This window comes from Dendronephthya gigantea, unplaced genomic scaffold (genome assembly GCF_004324835.1).
Source record: "Dendronephthya gigantea isolate DGI-Jeju-01 unplaced genomic scaffold, DenGig_1.0 000032F, whole genome shotgun sequence".
Taxonomy (NCBI): domain Eukaryota; kingdom Metazoa; phylum Cnidaria; class Anthozoa; order Malacalcyonacea; family Nephtheidae; genus Dendronephthya; species Dendronephthya gigantea.
This window is the reverse complement of record NW_021163042.1, coordinates 842,501-863,614: the sequence shown is the minus strand read 5'-3', so window position 1 is coordinate 863,614 and position 21,114 is coordinate 842,501. Positions and strand designations below refer to the sequence as shown.

The following is a 21,114-nucleotide window of genomic DNA, read 5'->3' as shown; positions in this document are numbered from 1 at the left end:
ATGGTTTCACTTTGAAAAAAACATGCATGAGTGAGTCCGTAGGACGAGTGCAACTTGAAGTCTTTGAAAAACTCACGAGTGCATGTTTTTCAAAATTGCATAAGAATCTATCATTATCTATGCTATTACCTATTATTAATATATATACATAAAAAGTTAAGCGACACGTGCTACATAATTATATAATAAGTAATTTATTCATGCGCAGTCGCATGTTGTTTTCAAATTGCGTCAAAATAGAACTGTTTCAACGTTTTTACATAAAATATTTAATTTATATAACAACACAACAATTATAACACTCATGAGCATTTTTAAAAACGTCTTAAAGAAATGAGCACTGGGATTTCCTAAAAATTGCACTGCTCTAAACTAATCAGAATTGAGAAATTTTTTATGTATATTATTAAGTCTAATATTAAATGTTGAGTGCATAATATACATAAATCATACGATCTTATTCAGCGTTTCAACGCCAGGATCATTGCTTGTTAGGAAAAAGGAAAATGCAGTATAGTATACTTGTTCCTATAAACTCCATTCTGTTCAACAATTCAATGTTGTCACAATGCACTCTTCTTGTATTGGCGCATTTGAATTTTGATACTGCGTGAGTGAATTGTTATTTAGTGCACTCCTAAAACGGCGGCTATTTTGATACGAGCCTGCGATCCGACATAGTAAAGCGGTATGCTCGATGAACGTAGGTCGTTGACATCGCTGGGCATTACGGCCAGTGTAATAAATTATAGGACAAAATAACTGCAGACAAATACATGCGAGGTTAAAAAAATACGTCCTCGCTATTCTAAGGTTTCTATTCGTGTGGAATCTGCATTAATCCAGGCGCACACGACGCAATTTTGTCGTACGATTTTAGTCGGTCGACTAAATCCTTGCATGTGCGATGTTATGCGATTTTAGTCGGCTGATTGCAATCGGAAAATGTCAAAAATCATACGACAAAAATCGCGTCGTGCATGTGCGCCTGGCTTTAGAGCGCGTACAGGCAAGAAAAACTTGACAAGTCATGACCAGCAATGAAGATGTTTACATGACCGCTCGTTTGCTCGACCGCAGCCTAGCGAACATAGGTTATGCGAATGCGTCACACTCCCATTTACGCACTTCTTGTTTCAGTTTGTGCACGTTGGGTCGTTGGCCATGCAAACGTTGATGACTTTGTCCCTGCCAAGAATGAACACTAGTCGAGTCAAGTGAACCATCGTTGCGTTATAAACTCGGCCGAATAGCGTCGCCGAATCGCGTCCCGTGTTTGTATGCCTCAATATTTCTTTTTTCGAAAGGCAATATCCAATCCCAATTATGCATGTAAAAGACCTTTCCCGAATCATTCGCATGCATTAAAACTTGTTATAGCATTAAAACTTGTTATAGCATTTTGAATATCACTTAGTAATACATTGTCATTAATAACTTAGCATCAAATGTGGTATAACAACTGCCTAAAATAGACAAGAACACTTCTCGACGTTTCGACCTTCGTCAGGATTTTATTATAATATTATAAAAGTATATAAAATTATCATTATATGTCTTACTAAGTAAAATATCATTAAATTAAATATTTCTGAAATTCTGTACAACTAACCTAGTGGTTTCATATATTCGTTCAATATGACTGCATGCATGTAAACAAATTATTTCATCGTGATTGTGGCACTACAAGTGACTTAAACCAAATAGACCGACCAGGTGGTTCACATCATAGCGCCAATTCTGTCTAAAATACGCAATTTTGATTCGAGACTGCGGCCGAGTGCGGCGGGTTTTATCAAGCCCGTTCAGATTAAACGGTAAATAAGTCAAAATTAAATAACACTCTTACATCCCTCTTGAATGAGTCAACTTGAATATTATGCACTGAATATGTAGTTGTAAACAGTATCTTTGTATTAAGGTTAAAAACATTTAGTTTGCTTCTTGAATAAAACAATAGACTTGCTTTCTCTTTTGCATGAAGTTAACCACCGTTTACAAAGCTAAACGGGCTTGATACAACTGGCCCCTGACGAATATCACGATACTTTAAACAGAAGTAAGGTCGCCGTTCTCTCTACTCTCAGAGTTGAGGCAGCTAGATAAATTATCATCTCTATTCACTCCGGCAACTGGAAGTGATATTAACGCTCCGAGCATTTCCAAACATCCAGCAATAATTAAAGGAAGTTTGAACGTGCCAGTTGTGTCTCTCAGAAAACCTAGAAAACAGAGCGAAAAATCGGCACATTTATACAATGGAATATATAAAATATCGACTTTTCTGCCCAACCTTTGATATGCAGTCCATTTTTTTAAATTTTTATCATATGCATCTCTTTTCAGTTGAGGTTCCATTTGAAATATACTTACCTGCAAGGGGTGGTCCAAGAAATATAGCAAATCCTTGATAAAAAACAAGAAATCCAAAGCCTTGAGCTATATTTGGCGCTCCAACGCAATCCAATACAGAGAGACAAAGTGTAGAATTGTAAATACCAAAAAATATCCCAGAGAAAGCCGAGTATATTAATAATGTACTGTAAGTTTTACAAAGGTAACTGAAAAGTGTATTGATACCATGAAGAAAGAGACATGATATATTCAAAATAACGCGATATCTAATCATGTCGCCAATCTTTCCAGCTATAAGTCCGAATGTGATGCCAAAAATTCCAAACACGAAGTAAAACCATTTTGATTGGTTCTCGTGAATGCCGTACGCTTTAGCACGATCAGCCTAAAAAAAGAGTTGTAAATATGAATGGCAGAATATCACATGACACCATAAAAGAGAACATATCGTGCATATCCCTTAAAACCTAGGTTGATTACTTGATTTCAACAAATAATGTACAATTACAAAAATGAACATGCCATGTAAAATCAACTCTTTTCTTAATTTACTCAAAAAAAGAAAAGGTAAACTTTGTGGAGTCAATGAGGACGGAGCTTATAATTATGACGTTGGGCCGGGACTGACACACAGTGTTTTAATTGTCACCTCACAATTCACGTACCAAAAAGAAATTTCCAACCTGCCATCCGAACATTGCTACTCCTGAACCAAACATAAAGACAAAATATCGTGGACGTTTGCATAAGGACCAGTTGCAAGACGGTATTCGATTCCTGTTAGAGATATCTCCATCCTCTTCGATCCAGCCATATGTTAAACTTAACACACAAATAACGACTCCAAGATATGCGAGTATTCGAAACGTAACCTTCCAGCGAAATTGCTCCAATAAAAATGTGATCAATAAGGAAAGGCTTAGCGTTCCTGTGTACCCGCCGCTAGAAACAAAAGAACATGCAATTCCTTGGTACTTTGATGAGATGCACTTAACAGGCGTTATCTGAGTCGATGAATAAAGTAAAGCACTTGCCAAAGATACAATCAGAGAAAATGTCGGAAATAAACCATATATTGAATTAACGTAAGAAGCTGAGATTAATCCAACAGAATAAAGAAATCCTCCTGCAAATGAAACTTTCCGCATTCCAAACAAGTCGATTAGAGATCCCACTAATGGTCCAAACATAAAGATCATTGAAAGCTGACTTGATCCAACTAGTGCTAGAAAAAGAAATAAGCTTTAGTGGCCTTCCTTTACACTACACTCACGGAGTTTGCATGGAACAGGTAAAATGAGTATACTGCAAGCTCGTACCAGTTTCATCCGTACTTGGCCTTTGTATTATTGGTAATCTGAGTGAGGATAAATTGGGTACGGGTACAGTGCCAATTAATTGAGTGTAGGGTATAAGCAGGGCCCTTGAAAATTCCCCCCAAAAAATTTATTCCTCTTGCAAAAATACACCGTGTTTAGATATTGCGAAAATCAACGCTCGCTTGGCCGCGTGGTGCTGTTATCTTGGTTAATTTTCCAAACTGTGCACGAATCATTATAGATGTTGTATTTTGATAGCCACCCAATATTACCAAAGAGATCAATTCATTGGTAAGCAGTTACAAGTAAACAAAAAAGGAAACAAAAAAAGTAAAACAACTTAGTTTGTTCTCACTCTTAAAGGTGGAAATAAGTTTTGTTGCGCCAACCAGGACTACTGACAAGTGTTTTACTTAAACACAGTTCAGCTAAAATTATTTTTAGCATTGTAAATGAAGGATTAAGAGCCATTTTCAATTCCCAGTGGTGCTTATCTATTGCGCTTTAGAGCTGTATTAATGTTCTGCATATTTAAGTGGTTGCTTTTTTTTGGGACACCCTATGTATAACAAACTTTAAGTACCTGTTAATGTTCTTCCAGCATTGAATTCGTCCAGAAATGTCGGCAGCATTAGGGCAAAATTCATTATTGTTCCAAACGAGAATGCAGAAATGAAAAAGGAACATACGCAAATTATAATTCCTTTGGATGTAGTTGTGGGTGCTTCTGTTTCATCCATCCTTGACATTAGTACACTGTACAACATAAGCTAACTGTCTATACCACGATACCCAGGTCTGATTTTGAACTGCGGTAGAAAGATATTATTAATCGTTCAACTAGTTAATATGCACAACCTCACAAAGAACGAATATGTACTGTTATGTTAATCTGATATTAAGCTCATGCATTTTATAAACCAAGATGGTATTTTCCGTGACCATGTACCATATACATAGAAAATGTAAATATATATAGCCTTAACCCTCATAATAGTGTTTTTTATTAGAAAAAAAGATGTTATTAATCCCATTGCCCATGAAAGCAAAAGCGGCGTAAGCAAGAGCAACATTTTCTGATGTGCCCTGATAGCGTGATTTCAAGCCACGACTTGATGCAAATCTCGTTGTCAAATGTTAACTAGGGATCCAAGGATGGTGCAAAGTTTCAGTGCCCTCCCGACACCTAGGCAACCAGTCATCTGTTGCAACATACAGAATTTTGACTTTCGCCAATAAAAATATAAAGAATTAAGCAGGTTAAACATAACCCCGAATCAAACGTGGTCAAACGGAGGTTTTATTGCTAATATTACAATTGCTCAATAGCTCAGCACCACACACCAAATAAGCCAAAATTTATGCATTCTCTAGCAGACTTGAAGTTCATTGTATATTCTAATACATATTGTATTTTCTAAATATTTGTTCTATAGTTACAGATTTGAATTAAAGAGTTTTGATTGTAGATGTTAGATTGTACAAATTTACTACGAAAGCACTAGCTTGCCTTGGATAAATCATACTCAAAAGTACTCAAATTTCGTTTGCCGCGATATTGCCATTATTGTATTCAATTCACAATTTTGTTGGTCTTATATTATTTTTCACTCACAATATAGACACAGTCCTTACATCTACGCTATCACTTCACGTAATTACGTTTCCTACCTGATTATCTTCTGATTCTTCTCTGTCATCTACTCTGTCATTGGTTGCTACTAATTAATTAATTACTCACGCTACTAAATTCCTAAATATTTAACAAAACATCTCATTCCTTTTCATCTCTGTATAATAAATTGGTCCGCTGGACTTTATTTCGATGAATGTAGTAGACACGTAATCGTATAGTTTTGACTTTTGATTGTTTATTAACACTGATACACTGATACTAGTCGATCTATATATACAATATTAAGAATATTAAGAATTATAAGTAAAGTAATAATGTAAATGAGTTAAGAAAATTAATTGTTGCTACTCACTTCTTTAGCGTGTCCTCAGGGTTATACATTCAATATTTATCTGGTTAGCAAATTAACTGAATATTCTACATTGTAATAAAGGTTAGCTTTTCTTTTGGATCTTTTCGATAGGAGTTCCTAGTCTAGATTTAATTAAGTTTAACGAGCACTCTACTTGTCGTGTCAAACTGACACACATGTCATTGTCACAAACTAAATAACATAACTTATGTATCTTATTTAATCAATCTATAATTGTTCCCTGAGCGCCTCACGAACCATGCTGTTAACCAAATGCTGTAAACCGAAATGATTTCGGTGCTGCGTCGGATGTTCACTAAATAGACTATTTATAAACAGCACAGCGTTGTTTCTAATCGTCCAAATTATATCTGTGCCTTGTTTGATAAGACCTATCAATCTTTCATACTGACCACCCCACCAAGGTGCTCGACTTAGGCTGAACTGCCACTTGATAGCCATCTTCGCCAACTCATCGTTGAATCTCTCGTCGTGCATAATTCGTTTCAGCCACTTCGCTCCAGCAACAAACGTCTTCGCATTGTCTGAATATACTTTCTCGGGCCGTCCGTTTCTCGCTATAAATCTTTAACAACTACGACAGGATAAACGACAGACCTATTGGACGCACAAGTTGCGGTATTAAGTGGCGTGTCATTAGAGGGCGCAGCTGGAGGCTTCCTTTCATCCGGGGCGTCACAAATCGAGGTATGATGTCTACGCTTACATTTGGTACAAGCAAATCGGCTTCGGCAGAGGCACGATGATCGGCCCCAGTACAGTTAAAACACAAACGCTTATCGCTTAGATACTTCTTTCGCTCCGCAGACGTAACTAATTTTGGACAGCTGATTTGGACAGCTGACATAATATGGTCAATCTCCTTACCATAAACATCGTCTTTGTTTTGTTTCGTGCTGGCGCGTTTGGAATGTTTTTGTTCGAAGAACACTCGGCAACTTATAATTATTCTTATCAGAGGGCCTGTCATCGACTTTCATGGGGGTTTCTCTCTGTCTATTTCCTAAGGGCATCTACTAATTTGACAAAATCCCACTGGCGCCAGCCATCATCTGTTATGGAGACTGCACGTTAAACACTAACTTATCATAGAAGGCATGTATCTTACCAGGATTCGTTCCCTGTATGGTCGGTAGATTCATCAGATTCTGTACATACGCATTCACGATCTCGCAGTCGTCCCCATATTTCGTTTTTAGGATATTCTTTGCCCGCTCGTAACCTTTCGTAGAGAATGGCAGTCGGTCTATGAATGATTTCACTTTTGGGCCGACCAATTCTTTAAGGTAGGAGAACTTCGTCACCGCTGCAACCTCCGCCTTATGCCTCCAGTCCAAATGTTTACGCGTTTTATCCAGCTTAATTTTATGTTGAAGCTTTAGATCCATTTGAGTCATCAAATTCAAGTTGCTGTTCGAACTGCTCATGTCGCACTTTCGCTTCAATTTCTTGCTTGTGCAATTTTGCTTCCTCTTCTTGTTTCCATTTATTCGTTATTTTTAATGTCTTCGCTATCTCATTATCCCATCTCTCGAGTTCTAGTTCTATGCTGTCCGTCCATGTTTTAATCTCGCTCGCCTCGTCTCGCTTTCCTATCCGTATCTCTTGTACTTTTACCTTTAATTCGTAAATCTCGTCTGCGGTTTTCCGTATGCTGTTTTTATGACGCTCGATGCTCGTTATATTCCGCTTTTCGATCGCTCGTTGTAAGGTTTCACATGTGCTTGAGCTAACTTCTGTTTTATCTCGATTTGTTTTAGTGCCTCTTCGATTTCTCTCACAGATCCCGTCGGAGGTGCCACTTGTGTTGGGAGCGCCGTTTGAGGCGTAAGGTTAAACCATAACTATGGTTAAACCAACACACTCACAAAAGTTTTGGGTTTTCTCTCTTTTATTTCCCAAGTTACATCCCCGATCACTAAACCGTCTCACTCGCACTAAACCCTTTTTGATTCACACATATTATATCTCATGCATTCTTACCTATATGACGTATTAAGTGAATGACTGTTCCTAATTACTAATTATATAAAAATGTAGAAAATTTACCCCATTCTCAACAGCCCAAACACGAAGTCCATAAAATTCGCAGAAGCTGCATGACTAAAATGTTACTTAGTGCAGCGTCATTTTTGTGGTTTGTGATCGGCGAAATACTTTTCGCTATTTCTCTTAAACTATGTACTTATATATTTTCTATACTGAATGTCATTCTTTATATGGATATAATTAATTTAATTAATTGTATTATCGCAGTCAATGAGAAACGGGTTTTGTCATTTGACTCGAACAACAACATCACACTTCCGAAATAAAAGCCCTCGCACCACCGGCCACTTTTGCGCTAAGAGGACCTCTCATCGAAAGTTCTTTCTCCACAGTTATCACAAATTGGCGTGATATATTTTATATATTCAAACAACTTTTCGTTTTCGCTAAAAAAGCAAAACACAACTAGCGCTTTTGGCAATTATACGGGTGGGGATTGAAAAATTCGCAGAATCTGCATGACTATAATGTAAGTTCATGCAGCGATTGATGATCAGCTGAAATACTTTTTATCCGGGGGGTTGTTGCCATCAGTTTACGTAATAAACGAAAAGCGGAATGGCAGAAGCGGAAAAAGGGGTAAAACGCGGGAGCGGAAAAAAGGGTAAAACGCGGAAAAAAGGGTAAAACGCGGGAAAGCGCTTGCCGTGCGTGAACCTTAAGCCTGGTTTTCATAGACGCCGACGTCGGCGAAGTATTGGCCAGCTAAGGCGACAAGCATACAGACATATATTAGTATGTTTCAATTTTGTAGAGGAGGCACACTATATTTTGAGCCTGTCGTATTGAATTAACTTGCTGAAATCTGGATTGCCTGTCTCATGTGTGTGATCTTTCCATTTGTGGTAGACCAAGAAGAGCCCTCAAAATACAACACATACTAAGTGGCACACAAAAAGATCAATGGTTAAGACAGTGAACACCATTTACAAATATTTACCCCATAGGGTTACATTAGTAGCCATATGCACTATGCAGCTACCATACAGTGCAGTCTATTGAAACGGGTAAGGGTAAAACGCGGAAGCGGGAAAAGGGGTAAAACGCGGAAAAGAGGGTAAAACGCAGGAAAAAAGGGTAAAACACGAATGTTAAAAATGTTAAGAATGTGACTTTCTGTTTATGTACTTGTAAAACTGATAACATTGAGTGATTTTTTATGTGAAAACACTTTTTCGCAGCTAATGGGTTGCTTTCCACTTACTTTTTTCTTCCTTACGTACGTATGAAAATGCTTTCAAAATGCTTGTATTCATGCTATGGTATTCATACGTGTACTTGTCATAATCATAATCAGTAAGTCTTAATTACAGTGGTCAAATATTAATGATAATCTATTCACTGGATTCAAAATAAATAACAATCATTAAAACTGATGAGATAAAGCTGAGTCAGTAAATATTTTAATATTTTTATTATGATATTGAACTGGCTACATTTTACAAATTGGAGGTTAAGGTAGCCAAATTGATAATGGGGATGTATGGTAGTCATATTCAATATTTGAAATGTTGAGGAGAAAGTCAATCACGGTCTCCTCACTCTTATTTTTATTGTAACTTTGATCAAAACTTCATACGTTTTAAGCATATAATCTGCATTTTCTGGACAAACACTTTGCTTTCATCAGGTATTACTGTCACTTAATCTTATTTTATGGGCATTGATGTTTATCCATTTCATGTAACCTTGCTGTTATTCACCGTATAAACCTTCTGCATTGAAGACTGGGTAGTATTTGGTAGCATTAGACTGCACTGTATGGTAGCTGTATATGCCTACAATATTGTAATCCCTATGTGGTAAATATTTGTAAATTGTGTTCACTGTCTCAACCATTGACAGTGTATTCAAATCAGTGTATTCAAATTCAGCTTCCGCGAATTTTCTGGATTTCGTGCTTGGGTCAAATAAACTCAAATATCCTCAAATAATGCCTAATGCTTTAATGAAGAATGGCTCGCAGAGAAAAATCTATTGCACGGAAAATAGCGAAGTTATTTCAACATTTTGTAGGTCAGACACCCGCTATTTTCATATTCATGTATGAATTTAAGGGCTGTTTTCCACTGTCGCGTTTTTCATACGCACGTACACGCACGTAAAAGTCTAAATGCTTATATAAGTTATCTTTAAAAAAACGAAATGAATAAATCGAAAGAACTTAGTTTTCCGCGTAGCTTAGTATGCATTCGCTGACCTAGATGTTGAATAATAAAAATTTAAAAGCACTTAAACTTTTACGTGCGTGTACGTACGTGCTAAAAACGCGACAGTGGAAAGCAGCCTTTAATCTGAATATGAAGCCGTAGAGCCGACGGTGTTTGAATTTTCGCCACTCATCACAATACTGAAGAAACTTTGCACTAAAAACGAACGTAAACGAATATGCAGTTGACAAATAAGACATTGACCGTCTAGAGTAGTGTTTGTATAGAATATATAGTGTTTGTCATTTCAGCGTTGCACTTAGCCTTAATACTGCCCGTTGGAGTATGAAATTAATGAATGTTGAGTGCATGTTTATTAGATGCCTGCAGAGAATATTGAACATTTTTGGACAAATATTCATAGCCAAACTGCCAAATGATGAGTATTTTAGCTGATTTCCACCGTCTTTTCCTATGTAGTTAGTATGTACGGATGTGTTCAAACGATCCCTACTAAAGAAATTTAAAGATATCGAAACCACCAGACATTCTATTATATCGAAACATTACTGGAACTCTCTGCTAGAATCCCATTGATTATTGCCGGGCTCATTGAGTTTAAGTCTCTCATTTTGAACAAGCCGACGTACGTATCAAATCCAAATGAGTGTCTTGAACTGTCCTTGAGCGAGAAGTGCCAAAGTGAATCCCAATGCTATTCCTCGATCTTAATAGTTTTCCCACTTCACACACTGATGCTGTTGAGAATTGGGCATGCTCCACAATTTATTTATTTTAAACCATGCAGATAAACGAATCATCGCACTAATTCATACCTGTATAGTAGTAGCCCTGATAATTCGCCCGTCTGTTTGCAACCATGGACATATATCCCCGCTATCTATTTCCTGTGCGTGAAGAAACAAAAAAGTTCCATGGCGGCAATGGCGTAGACAGAACGATACAATATTAGGGAGGGCAATATTCATATATTCGTGATACGCAGGTATAATTTTTTTTCAAATCAATTGTTTTTACAGGCTGTTAACATGAATATATGAATATGGGCCCCCAATTATCGATGCTGGCTACGCCACTGTCCATAGAGACACAAAAATCCGGTTTCCCATCCTCATCACTTCATTGGCATCATCACATGCGTGATCATCATGATAAATTCACATCAGAAACATGAAACATGCATAAAAAAATAATAGCGATCACCTTCAGTCGTTAGAATAATATTGATTTGAATATTTCAAAAATCGATGATGAAGTCTGATTTGTAATCACACTTTGCACACGCAAATCATGGGAGGATTGGCAAACCTGACAAGGAGACACTATATATAGAAAAGCTAAATTTATTCAGAGAAAAAGCTCATTTGGGCATATATATCTCAACTCTTGTAACAATTGATTTGCACCTTGGAAGCCAATGTGTTCTGCTACAATTTATACTATATTAACCCACAAAACATACGCTAATATTCCTAGTCTAAAACGCGGAATGGAACACCTGGAACATCTGAATACTGAATTTTTGTTCGTTTTTTATTGCTAATTTGCAATACTTTTTTTTAGTTTTATGAATAGATAAATAAAGCCTCATTAGTTCGTATACTACCGTATTTATGTACGTATGTATAATGTAGCGACGTAATTGCTTGAATGTTTTTGAATGTGCATGGCGAATGGCGATAGTGAGGAAAGAACAGTTAAGGGTTCATTTATCATAATGGAAACACTTATTTTGATGGTGGACATCTTGAATTTAATACTCACTTCCAAATTCGTCCCCCATAGTCAAAAACAGTTTTTTCCATTATGATAAAAGATTCCCTCACTGTTCCTTCCTTATTATTGCCATGCACATTCAAAAACACTCAAGCAATTACATCGCTACATTCAGTATACATACTTACATAAATACGGTCGATAGTATACGAACTAATGAGGTTCACATTCGCGGTTCTTCTCTTCATGAAAGTGCTTTGCAGCTTTGCAGGCCTTTCAAAACATTCTCTAAACTCGCCTTTTATACGAACAATTTGCATATTATATATTAATACATTTTCAATAATATTATAAAGCTATATATGTCATAATATGTAAAATGTCATTCAAGCAATATTTCTGCACAATTTACCTGTCAATATTATAAATTTTGTTTCAAGTAAATTTCCAGATAGCGGTTTCATATACTCGTAGAACATGTATACGGCGTACATATACCCTACAGTTTAATTCTTTATATCAAATTTAAAATGAAAGAGATACTTTAAACAGCAGTACTGTTGTTGTTTTCTCTACTCCCAGAGTCGACCTGACTAGGTCTTACATCACCTCTTTTCACTCTTGCAACTGGAAGTGATATTAACGCTCCGAGCATTTCCAAACATCCAGCAATAATTAAAGGAAGTTTAAATGTGCCAGTTGCGTCTCTTAGAAAACCTAGATATAAAAGAGAATTAGAGCATTTATATGAAAATAATCGAAAAGCAATGGTTTAGAATGAAAATTATTCTATCTAATCATATTATAGTTTGTTACTAGTTGTCGAAAATGTGGCCTTCCCAAGATGTAATCTTCGACACAATCACAAAAGTAACACAAAATCCCACTCAGCGCAAGGGCTGTTCACATCACACTTCACTATCACACACTCACTCATAACTCCCCACGCCCTCGTCTTAAATTTAATAGCGCCAGTCTCCCACATGGTTATACACGGCAGCAGTGCGAAACGACCATAAATCATATATCATAAGGGATTTATGGTCGTTTCGTACTCCTGCCGTTTCGTACCCAGGCCATCTAGTGGGTCATTCTCGTATCCCAGGTTTTTCGCGTCGATAGATGACGTCATGTTGAGAGTATTTTCAACATCAGATCACCCCTGATGAAGACACTAGACCTGAGTGTCGAAACGTTGGGTCGTGAATGTAATCATTTTCCCCGTTTACACTACACTCGATTTATTGGCACGGCACGGCTAATATGGGTATCCGTGCCCATTTCATTAGTACCCATTTTAGCCGTACCATGCCAATAAATTGAGTCTAGTGTAAACGAGACTTTAGTGTGGTGATTACTTTCATTCTTTTTTAAACCAGAGTAGCGATAATTGCGATGGATTATATACCTGTTTGCCGTGAACTGTAGTTAACTAGTTATTATGAAATTGTTTTTTAATACGCTGAATTTCAAATATTCAAATATAACCCACTGGATGATTTTTACAGAAATGAAATGCAGCTACTTACCCGCAAAGGGTGGTCCAAGAGACAGGAAAAAGCCTTGGAAAAAAACAAGAAATCCAAAGCCTTGAGCTATATTTGCCGCTCCAACACAATCCAATACAGAGAGACAAAGTGTAGAATTGTAAATACCAATAAACATCCCAGAGAAGCCTGAGTATATTAATAATGTACTGTAAGTTGTGCATAGGTAACTGAAAAGTGTATTGATACCATGAAAAAAGAGGCAGGATATGGTCAAAATAACACGGTATCTTATCATGTCTCCAACCTTTCCAGCTATAAGTCCGCTGGTGACGCCGAAAATTCCAATCGCTACGTAAAACCATTTTGATTGGTTTTCATGAATACCGTAAATTTTAGCACGATCTGCCTGAAAGAGAATTTAGGGTTGTAAGTTTATATCAAGTAATACCACAACAGATAAACTGGTATTCTATTCAGTTAACTTCCTTAGTTTGTCAGGAGAACAAAGAATGGGAATATGACGATTTTCTACTTTCCTAACAAAACAACCGTCTTACCGCCCCAGGTCGTTCTCAACTAGGTAGTATTTTTCGCGCGAACTGATAAAAAGTACACAATGCCAGTTTTTGGAAACTGGAGGCAGGTGCGGTTTGGGAGGCAGATCCTGGCCCTCACGTTAGGACAGGCTGACAGCCCCTTTTCTTTAGAAACATGCACAAGTTTGCAACCTAAATTTGCAACCAAAGTGGCAGGATAGATTTGAATATGTATTATATCTCACAAATCAGAACTGATCTGGGAATCATAGAGCCAGCCATGGAAACTTTCATGCAACTGGCCCCTGGATACTGAGATACTTACATACCAAAAAGAAATTTGCAACAGGCCATCCCAACATTGATACTGCTGAACCAAACATAAAGACAAAGTACCGTGGTTGTTTGCATAAGTACCAGTTGCAAAACGGTGTTCGATTCCTGTTGGAGTTACCTTCATTCTCTTCGCTCCAACCATAGGTTAAACATAACAAACAAATAACGACTCCAAGGGATGCGAGTATTCGAAACATAACCTTCCAGTGAAATTGCTCCAATAAAAATGTTATTAATAAGGAGAAGCTTAAAATTCCTGTGTATACACCAGCTGAAACAAAAGAGCATGCAATTCCCTGGTATTTTGAAGAGATGCATTTAACAGGTGATATTTTAGCTGATGAATAAAGTAAAGAACTTGCCAAAGCTACAATTAGAGCAAATGTGGGAAATAAACCATAGATTGAATCAACATAAGAAGCTGAGAATAATCCAACAGAATATAGAAATCCTCCTGCAAATGAAACTTTACACATTCCAAACATGTCAATGAGTGATCCCACCAATGGACCAAACATAAGCATTAATGCAAACTGACTTGACCCAACCAGTGCTGGAAAACACAAAAAAAAATTGATAAAGAGCAAAAATTGATAACCCTATGAACTATCACTATAAATATTTTGTGCGTATTGATCAATTTTAATGTTGTGATGAACTGATGATTTAAGAACATGTCAAAGTTGTTTACAGGGGCATGTCCGAGCAGTAGCGTAGCCAGCCTGATAATTTGTCCCGCTATGCTAATATTTTGGTGTTTATTAACTGCGAAAACAATGAATTTCTAAAGATATGAATAATTATAATAACTCGAAATTTGCATAGCGGGACAAAATCGTCAGGCTGGCTATGCCACTGTGTCCGAGGGCCCAAGCAGTCTAGGTCTGCCAGCCTACAATCCTGGCCAAAACCATTGACTACACTCAAAATGATTTGTAGTTTTTTATGCAAAACATCAACATTTCTGTCTCAATTTCCCCCCTTGCCCCCCTAATCAATGTTGAGTCCATGCTAAATACTTGAATGAGTTCTGACACATCACCCAACATTGATTTGTGGGGGAAAGGGGGAGAATTTTGAAATATATTCCGTGACTACCGACTGTAGTGGCAATTAACACTGAGTATCGTCAATGTTTTGACCAGGATTGTAGGTCAACCCGTCTAGGAGCAAATCTATATCATAGCAACTAAAAGATAGCCGGATCAACTTTTCGCACTTTGCCAACCCAGGGCACACAATTCTCTAAACCGGGGTCGGCAAGGTGTGAAGAGGTGAAAAGTTTACTCATTTCTTCATGTAAAGCCAGGCTGGCTCAACCCAGACTGATGTAAAGTGTGGTAGTCTGTTGCTCGAAATATTATCCGAGCCAGCCCGGATTGAGAATTGCTGACCTAAGTTGGCAAATCAACCCAGGCTTGTGTAAAGCTGGTTATGGTTATATTGATCATTTGACCTTGGTACTTTGTACTTGAAAACTTGTGTCTTATAAAAAACATATGTCCAGTTTTCAATGATCATATTTCATGAATTTTTGGTTTATTGATAGAAATTAGTGCATTTGCTGGCCTAAATGACCAGAACATAACACACACAACAACTAATGTCGCTGGGATAACGTCAATACTTCGTCTACATTCTACCATAAAATACTGACTATGCATGGAATTTGATACCTGTTAACGTCCTTCCAGCATGGAATTCATCCAAGAATGTCGGCAGCATTAGGGCAAAGTTCCCTACTATTCCAAATAAAAATGAGAGAGTGAAAAAGGAACATACGCAAATTATAATTCCCTTGTATCTAGTTGTGGGTGCTTCTGTGTCATCCATCTTAATATTATTAAACATGCCCGGCATTGGCGGCAGTGCAGGGTCAACTGTCAAGGTACAAGTCTGGTGTCGGCACAGTTATCGAATTTCGATATCAAATTTGTGTAATAAATTAATTTGCGTTGCAATATTAAAATAGTTCATTTTCAACAATGTTTTAAGGTAGGTTCCTACAGTTTATAGAAATTGTCAAATACATTACGGGAACCATTCTGAGTATTCCGGATATAAAAATATTTTACCGAGGTATCAAAAACGGCCCGAGACCGCAGGCCTAGGGACGTATCTGAGACCTAGAAATATATGTATATTGCATGTATTTTCTATATTGCATACAGTTGCAAAACGGTGTTCTCTTCCTGTTGGAGATATCTCCATTCTCTTCGATTTGATAAGTTTCTAGCACTGGTTGGGTCAAGTCAGTTTGCTTTAATGCTTATGTTTGGTCCATTGGTAGGATCATTCATTGACAGCACCTTTATTAATACGTAGATTCAATCTATGGTTTATTTCCGACATTTGCTCTAATTATAGCTTTGGCAAGTTCTTCCCTTGATGCATGTGCCAAAATATCACCTTTTTTAAGCACCTCTTCAAAATATTAAGGAATTACATCATTTACATGCTCTTTTGTTTCAGCTGGCGTATACACAGGAATTAGCCTTTCTCATGATGACGTTTTGCGGTACTTTCAATTTTCTGAAATGGGTTTAAAAATTATGTTTAAACATGAAAAGCAATATTTTTAGAATCAACAGACCATTTCAAGAATAAATTCTGCTTAAAATTCAAGACAGTCGCCGTTACCAAGTCTTACGCTCACGGTTTTTGAAAAAAGCACCCCAAAAATGACGGCATATTCGTCATCGGAAGAAAGGTTAATTTTAAGCTTCTCGTTATTAATAACATTTTTATTGGGACAATTTCACTGGAAGGGCATGGAAGAAATTGATAACTATCACTATTAACCAGGGGAGGATCCAGACGATTGCGATTGCATTAGTAAAAAATTTCACAAACACAAATTAAATACGAAATTAAGACTAGTCTAAGTTTAGACACGATAAAAATATAATATAAATATGTACCTGACCGGGTACTCGTGCATGGTCGAGTATACCATACTCCGATATACGGTATATTCGACCATGGTCGAGTTACATTTCGGTACCTACTTTAGTCATACCATTCGACCATGGTCGATTATACCATGCAATTCTGCTATATTAACTCGACCATTGTCGAGTGTTAGCCGCCAAGAAGAACAAATATATTCGATTTGGATAAAACAGATTGGCAGTTGCTTTACTTGCTTATTGGCACACAACTGACACAAGTGTTACGGCAAGACTTTCCTTTCTATCGCAAAATTCTACTTACAAACCGCAACACGTGCTTTTTTTAATAGTATTATTTTTCAACGGCCAAAAATTTCCCGTGAGAAATTTTGAGACAAAGAAATCGAACAACAACTACAACAATGTCTGACTCAGTCTGGCTTCATTTTTCAGTAACTGGCACCCAGCCCGTGTTCGTTAATCAATTGGTGTTAATCACGGCTCACTGGCCTTGACCAGTGTAAGTATTTTTGCCCCAAAATCCCTTGTACGCTCACCATTGATCAGCTTAGCCACTGATACGCGATTAATCACCGATTAAATAAAACACGCGCCGGGGACGAGGGTGCCTGCAGTGTTCATGGCTCTATGGTTCATGGTACGAGGCTCAGTTTTGCCCAGCGGAAAGTCGTCGCGTCTTAATGTCGAGATATTTTTCCGGACTTATGGTAATCACAGATTATAATAACCATCAATGTTGAAAATTGAAACAATGGACGAAGAAGTCAAAATCAAAATGCATAAACAAATGGCGATTGAGCGAAAATCTTCAAAAATGGAAGGAGCTGACAGAGAATATATTGAAGCACCTATAGGCTAGTACTTGATCGACGATTGTGTTTTATTCTTTGCCTAAATTTGGTTTGTTATTAGCACAGATTTATATGTATATGAAATGTTATTTTATTTTTTTATCCCTACAGCTGGCTGATGCGGTGACTGCAAATATATTAATCCGTTTTTATGTTATTCCTTAGTCATTTTTTTTAAAAGGATTCGTTGCATGCGGCTGGGAACGCAAGTCATTTCATAATGAATAAAGCCTTAACTAAAGATGTATATTTTTTATTATTATTATTATTATGAAATGACATTGCTATTGAAAAGTATTCTTTTTAATCTGCCTTATTTAAATATAACTGAAGGACCTCTCAAGACATTTACTTTAGATATAGCTTCTGTTATAAGGCAGTGCATATAAAAAGGTTATCCAGTTTGCATTTCATGTGTAGTTCATTCCGAATGTTTGCCAATGAAAAATCAATTAAATGGATGCTATGTAAAATGGTTGTTTAGCCTAAGAAATCACATAGTGAACCTGAATATTGCTTTCTGTTCTTTTTGGTCTAAATGTCTATGCTACTGCAACCCATAATTACATTAACAGCAACAAGCATTCCAATTTCACACCAATATTGTCAGTATACTGCCAACACAGAATGCACCCTGCCTGGATGGTTGTTGAATAGTATTCTTTTGAGGAATAAGATAATTGATATATGTGTTCACCAGATTTCTGATCCCAATTGTCAGCTTCCCAAACACTCTGTTAACACTACTATTTTTAATGCAATTGTAATGATGATATAAATTACATTCCATTAAATGCGTTATCTATCTTCAGCTTGAGCCAGGTCAAAGACTGCAAACATTGAGTGTACCAGAAAAGTTACAACATGATTGCTATTATGTCATCTTGAATGTGATCTTGAACAAAACCTCATCTTGAACAAAATATATAATACTTTAAAAGAATTAACTTCTGAAGAGTTTTAAGGGTCTCAATTTTGAGTGGAAATCATAATAATGTACATTACTAAAATTTATGCCAGCCAGTGAGTAATGTATGTTCAATGTATCAACTATCAGTCCTTCTGCAGGAATCGGACCTATGTCAATGCGATGCCAGTGCAATGCTCTTGCTACTGAGCTACAGAGCTGGTCGCCGACAAAAGCGAGTGTGGTCTGTGTGTATTTATGATTATAATTCCTGAGAATAGTTGAGAAAAATTCATGAACTATAGGTACATCTGGAAGAAATTGTATCCACACTATTATCCTCTAAATATTTTAGAATGCAATGAAGTTAGATCTCTAAGCACATTAATTTATATGAATTTATATTTTGTACTCCAGTTGTTTATGCCTGTTTACTTATCTCGCCAGCCTTGATAAAACACTATACATCATGTATTGTAGCTTGTGAAATACATTTGCTTGTTTTGTTTTATTTCCTTTTTTGGACATATACAGTAGGTGAAAACCTGAGATTCAATGCAATGCCAAATAAGATATGTTTTAAATATACTCCTCTATTTATACTGTCAGAATTTGAGAAACAATGCTCTTAGATTCAGTTTTCACAACAGTGAATTTGGCTTACATGTTTGATTCAGTTATAGGACCCCATAATTATATTACTACGAACTGATTTGTACCTTGTTTTGGGCTAGCCATCCTCCATACGATAAGTACAGCCATATGGTATAACTTGCCTGTACGAATCGCAGCCTACATTCTTCGAGGTTCTTTATAAGCCGACACGAATGAGATGTTATTGTTTTCTTCTTGAAACTATGAGCAGACTGTATAGAGAGCTACCAAAGTCATCTGAACACGATGTCGGGCTTATTTTGCACGTGCATCACGATTTAGGCGTGCCTTTCTGTCCCAGCACTTGCATGAATATAATTATATTCTGCAATTTTGCTAGTCATATGAGTACGTCACAGCGAATTCAGAAGACCGTACATGTAGGTGGTTGGTAGCATCATTTGAAATAATTATTTGAATTCACCAGTATAGGTAATTTCTTTGTGCAAGTCCAAGTAGTGGTGCACCCATAGCTTAATGGTTAAGTGCGCACGCTGTAATGCATGACATGCCATGTCGAATCACTCCTTGACCTTGCTTTTCCATTTTACACTTTTCAAACCTTTTTTTTTCGTTTCAATTTTTTTTGAAATTATATCAACTCAACCCCAACACAATACCATTTGTTTGGTTACAGGGTTTTTTTAGTCAGCCGTAGGTATCTGTCTCGTCGTTCCCAGACTGCTAACGAGTTCAATGATGCTACCGACCGTTTACAAAATAACCAAGCAATTCATTGTTCAGTCATCACCTGCAATAGCCATCGCCGACGGTCGGCGACCTATCGAAGTCGGTCTAAAGCCTGGCTCACACCAGTGAACTTAAGCCTGGTTCCCATATGTCGCAGACAGTCGGCGACGTATTGTTTGTGGACGGTGACGGAGAAAATTTATTCAAAATAACAAAGCACTTAATTTATCAGTGATCACCGACAATGGCCATCGCAGACCGTCAAGTGACACATGAGAATCAGGCTTTAGCGCGTACACATGTCATTCCTAGTCATTCCCGGCAGGACCAAATTGAGATATTGACATTTATGTTGAGACGAGTGACATGTGTGCGTGCTAACTAAGTTCACCAGTGTGGGCCAGGCTCAAACATGCGACACGAGCATCAACGTTAGCAAAAACATAATAAACACAAGACTTCTAGCATGCGTAAGCTAAGACAAAAGAAATTTCAAAAAATATTATAATCGCATATATTTAAGTCGGGTTCTTTGATCTGTTATGTTTACTTTAACAGATAAACTTGGTCCAGCCGGACGATGGATCAGACATCGCCTCCTGTCAAGCTCACTTTATGGGACACCCCTTCTATGTGCTATTCAGGTTTGTACTATAACATTTTTTTGTTCTTCCAAACTCCCACGCGTGTTTCTGTATAGAAACACGGAAAATGCTTTCTATTTCTTAAATTTGTACTGTATGTCTGACATAATAGCATAGAAGAAAACATATTATGATCACCAGGTCATACTAATAAAAATACATCATTTTGTGTGATTTTTCTCCTAGACTGGCTGGTTATCACAGGTCATATAGACTGACTTACTTCACGTACCCTTTTGTATTTCAGCGCCATCGCACGCCACTATGGAACACAATTATGAAATATATGAGTTTCTTTGGAACAGAAGAATTTTATATCGTGCTTATTTGTTTTGTTAAATGGTAACTATAAAGACAAAACACATAGCCAGTTAATTTTTACATCAGAACCGTTTTAAACTTAGTGGTGTGCTATACATTTAGGTTATACTAATTTTGTTACTTTGAAAGGATTGTTGATGCGCGGCTCGGCCGA

General features: G+C 37.1%; 3 protein-coding genes across 5 annotated transcripts in view; 1 reads left to right on the top strand and 2 right to left on the bottom strand.

The window, feature by feature from the left end:
* Window positions 1–1,942: 1,942 nt before the first annotated feature.
* On the bottom strand, window positions 1,943–10,868 carry LOC114524916 (monocarboxylate transporter 10-like). 3 transcript variants are annotated; one of them, XM_028546143.1, is made up of 6 exons: window positions 10,719–10,868; window positions 4,258–4,483; window positions 3,675–3,712; window positions 3,021–3,580; window positions 2,374–2,740; window positions 1,943–2,222 (listed from the first exon to the last, which is right to left on the bottom strand). In XM_028546143.1, the coding sequence occupies exons 2-6, from the start codon at window positions 4,359–4,361 to the stop codon at window positions 2,050–2,052; spliced, it is 1,242 nt and encodes a 413-aa protein (XP_028401944.1). In that variant the 5' UTR covers window positions 4,362–4,483; window positions 10,719–10,868; the 3' UTR covers window positions 1,943–2,049. The 3 variants fall into 3 exon arrangements, with proteins under 3 accessions (XP_028401944.1, XP_028401942.1, XP_028401943.1); XM_028546141.1 differs by lacking the exon at window positions 3,675–3,712; XM_028546142.1 differs by lacking the exons at window positions 3,675–3,712; window positions 10,719–10,868 and adding an exon at window positions 5,663–6,573.
* A 1,030-nt stretch (window positions 10,869–11,898) lies between these two features.
* Window positions 11,899–15,813, bottom strand: LOC114524917 (monocarboxylate transporter 10-like). Its single transcript, XM_028546144.1, has 4 exons — window positions 15,658–15,813; window positions 13,975–14,534; window positions 13,149–13,515; window positions 11,899–12,336 (listed from the first exon to the last, which is right to left on the bottom strand). The coding sequence occupies exons 1-4, from the start codon at window positions 15,704–15,706 to the stop codon at window positions 12,164–12,166; spliced, it is 1,149 nt and encodes a 382-aa protein (XP_028401945.1). The 5' UTR covers window positions 15,707–15,813; the 3' UTR covers window positions 11,899–12,163.
* A 1,823-nt stretch (window positions 15,814–17,636) lies between these two features.
* The window catches only part of LOC114524902 (probable sphingosine-1-phosphate phosphatase), an 8,121-nt gene continuing 4,643 nt past the window's right edge, over window positions 17,637–21,114 (top strand). The window contains exons 1-4 of the mRNA XM_028546122.1: window positions 17,637–17,747; window positions 20,554–20,639; window positions 20,887–20,981; window positions 21,090–21,114. The exon at window positions 21,090–21,114 is cut by the window's right edge and continues 51 nt beyond it. Coding sequence (XP_028401923.1) covers window positions 17,645–17,747; window positions 20,554–20,639; window positions 20,887–20,981; window positions 21,090–21,114 — 309 coding nt within the window. The 5' untranslated portion in view covers window positions 17,637–17,644. The remainder of the gene's footprint in view (window positions 17,748–20,553; window positions 20,640–20,886; window positions 20,982–21,089) is intronic.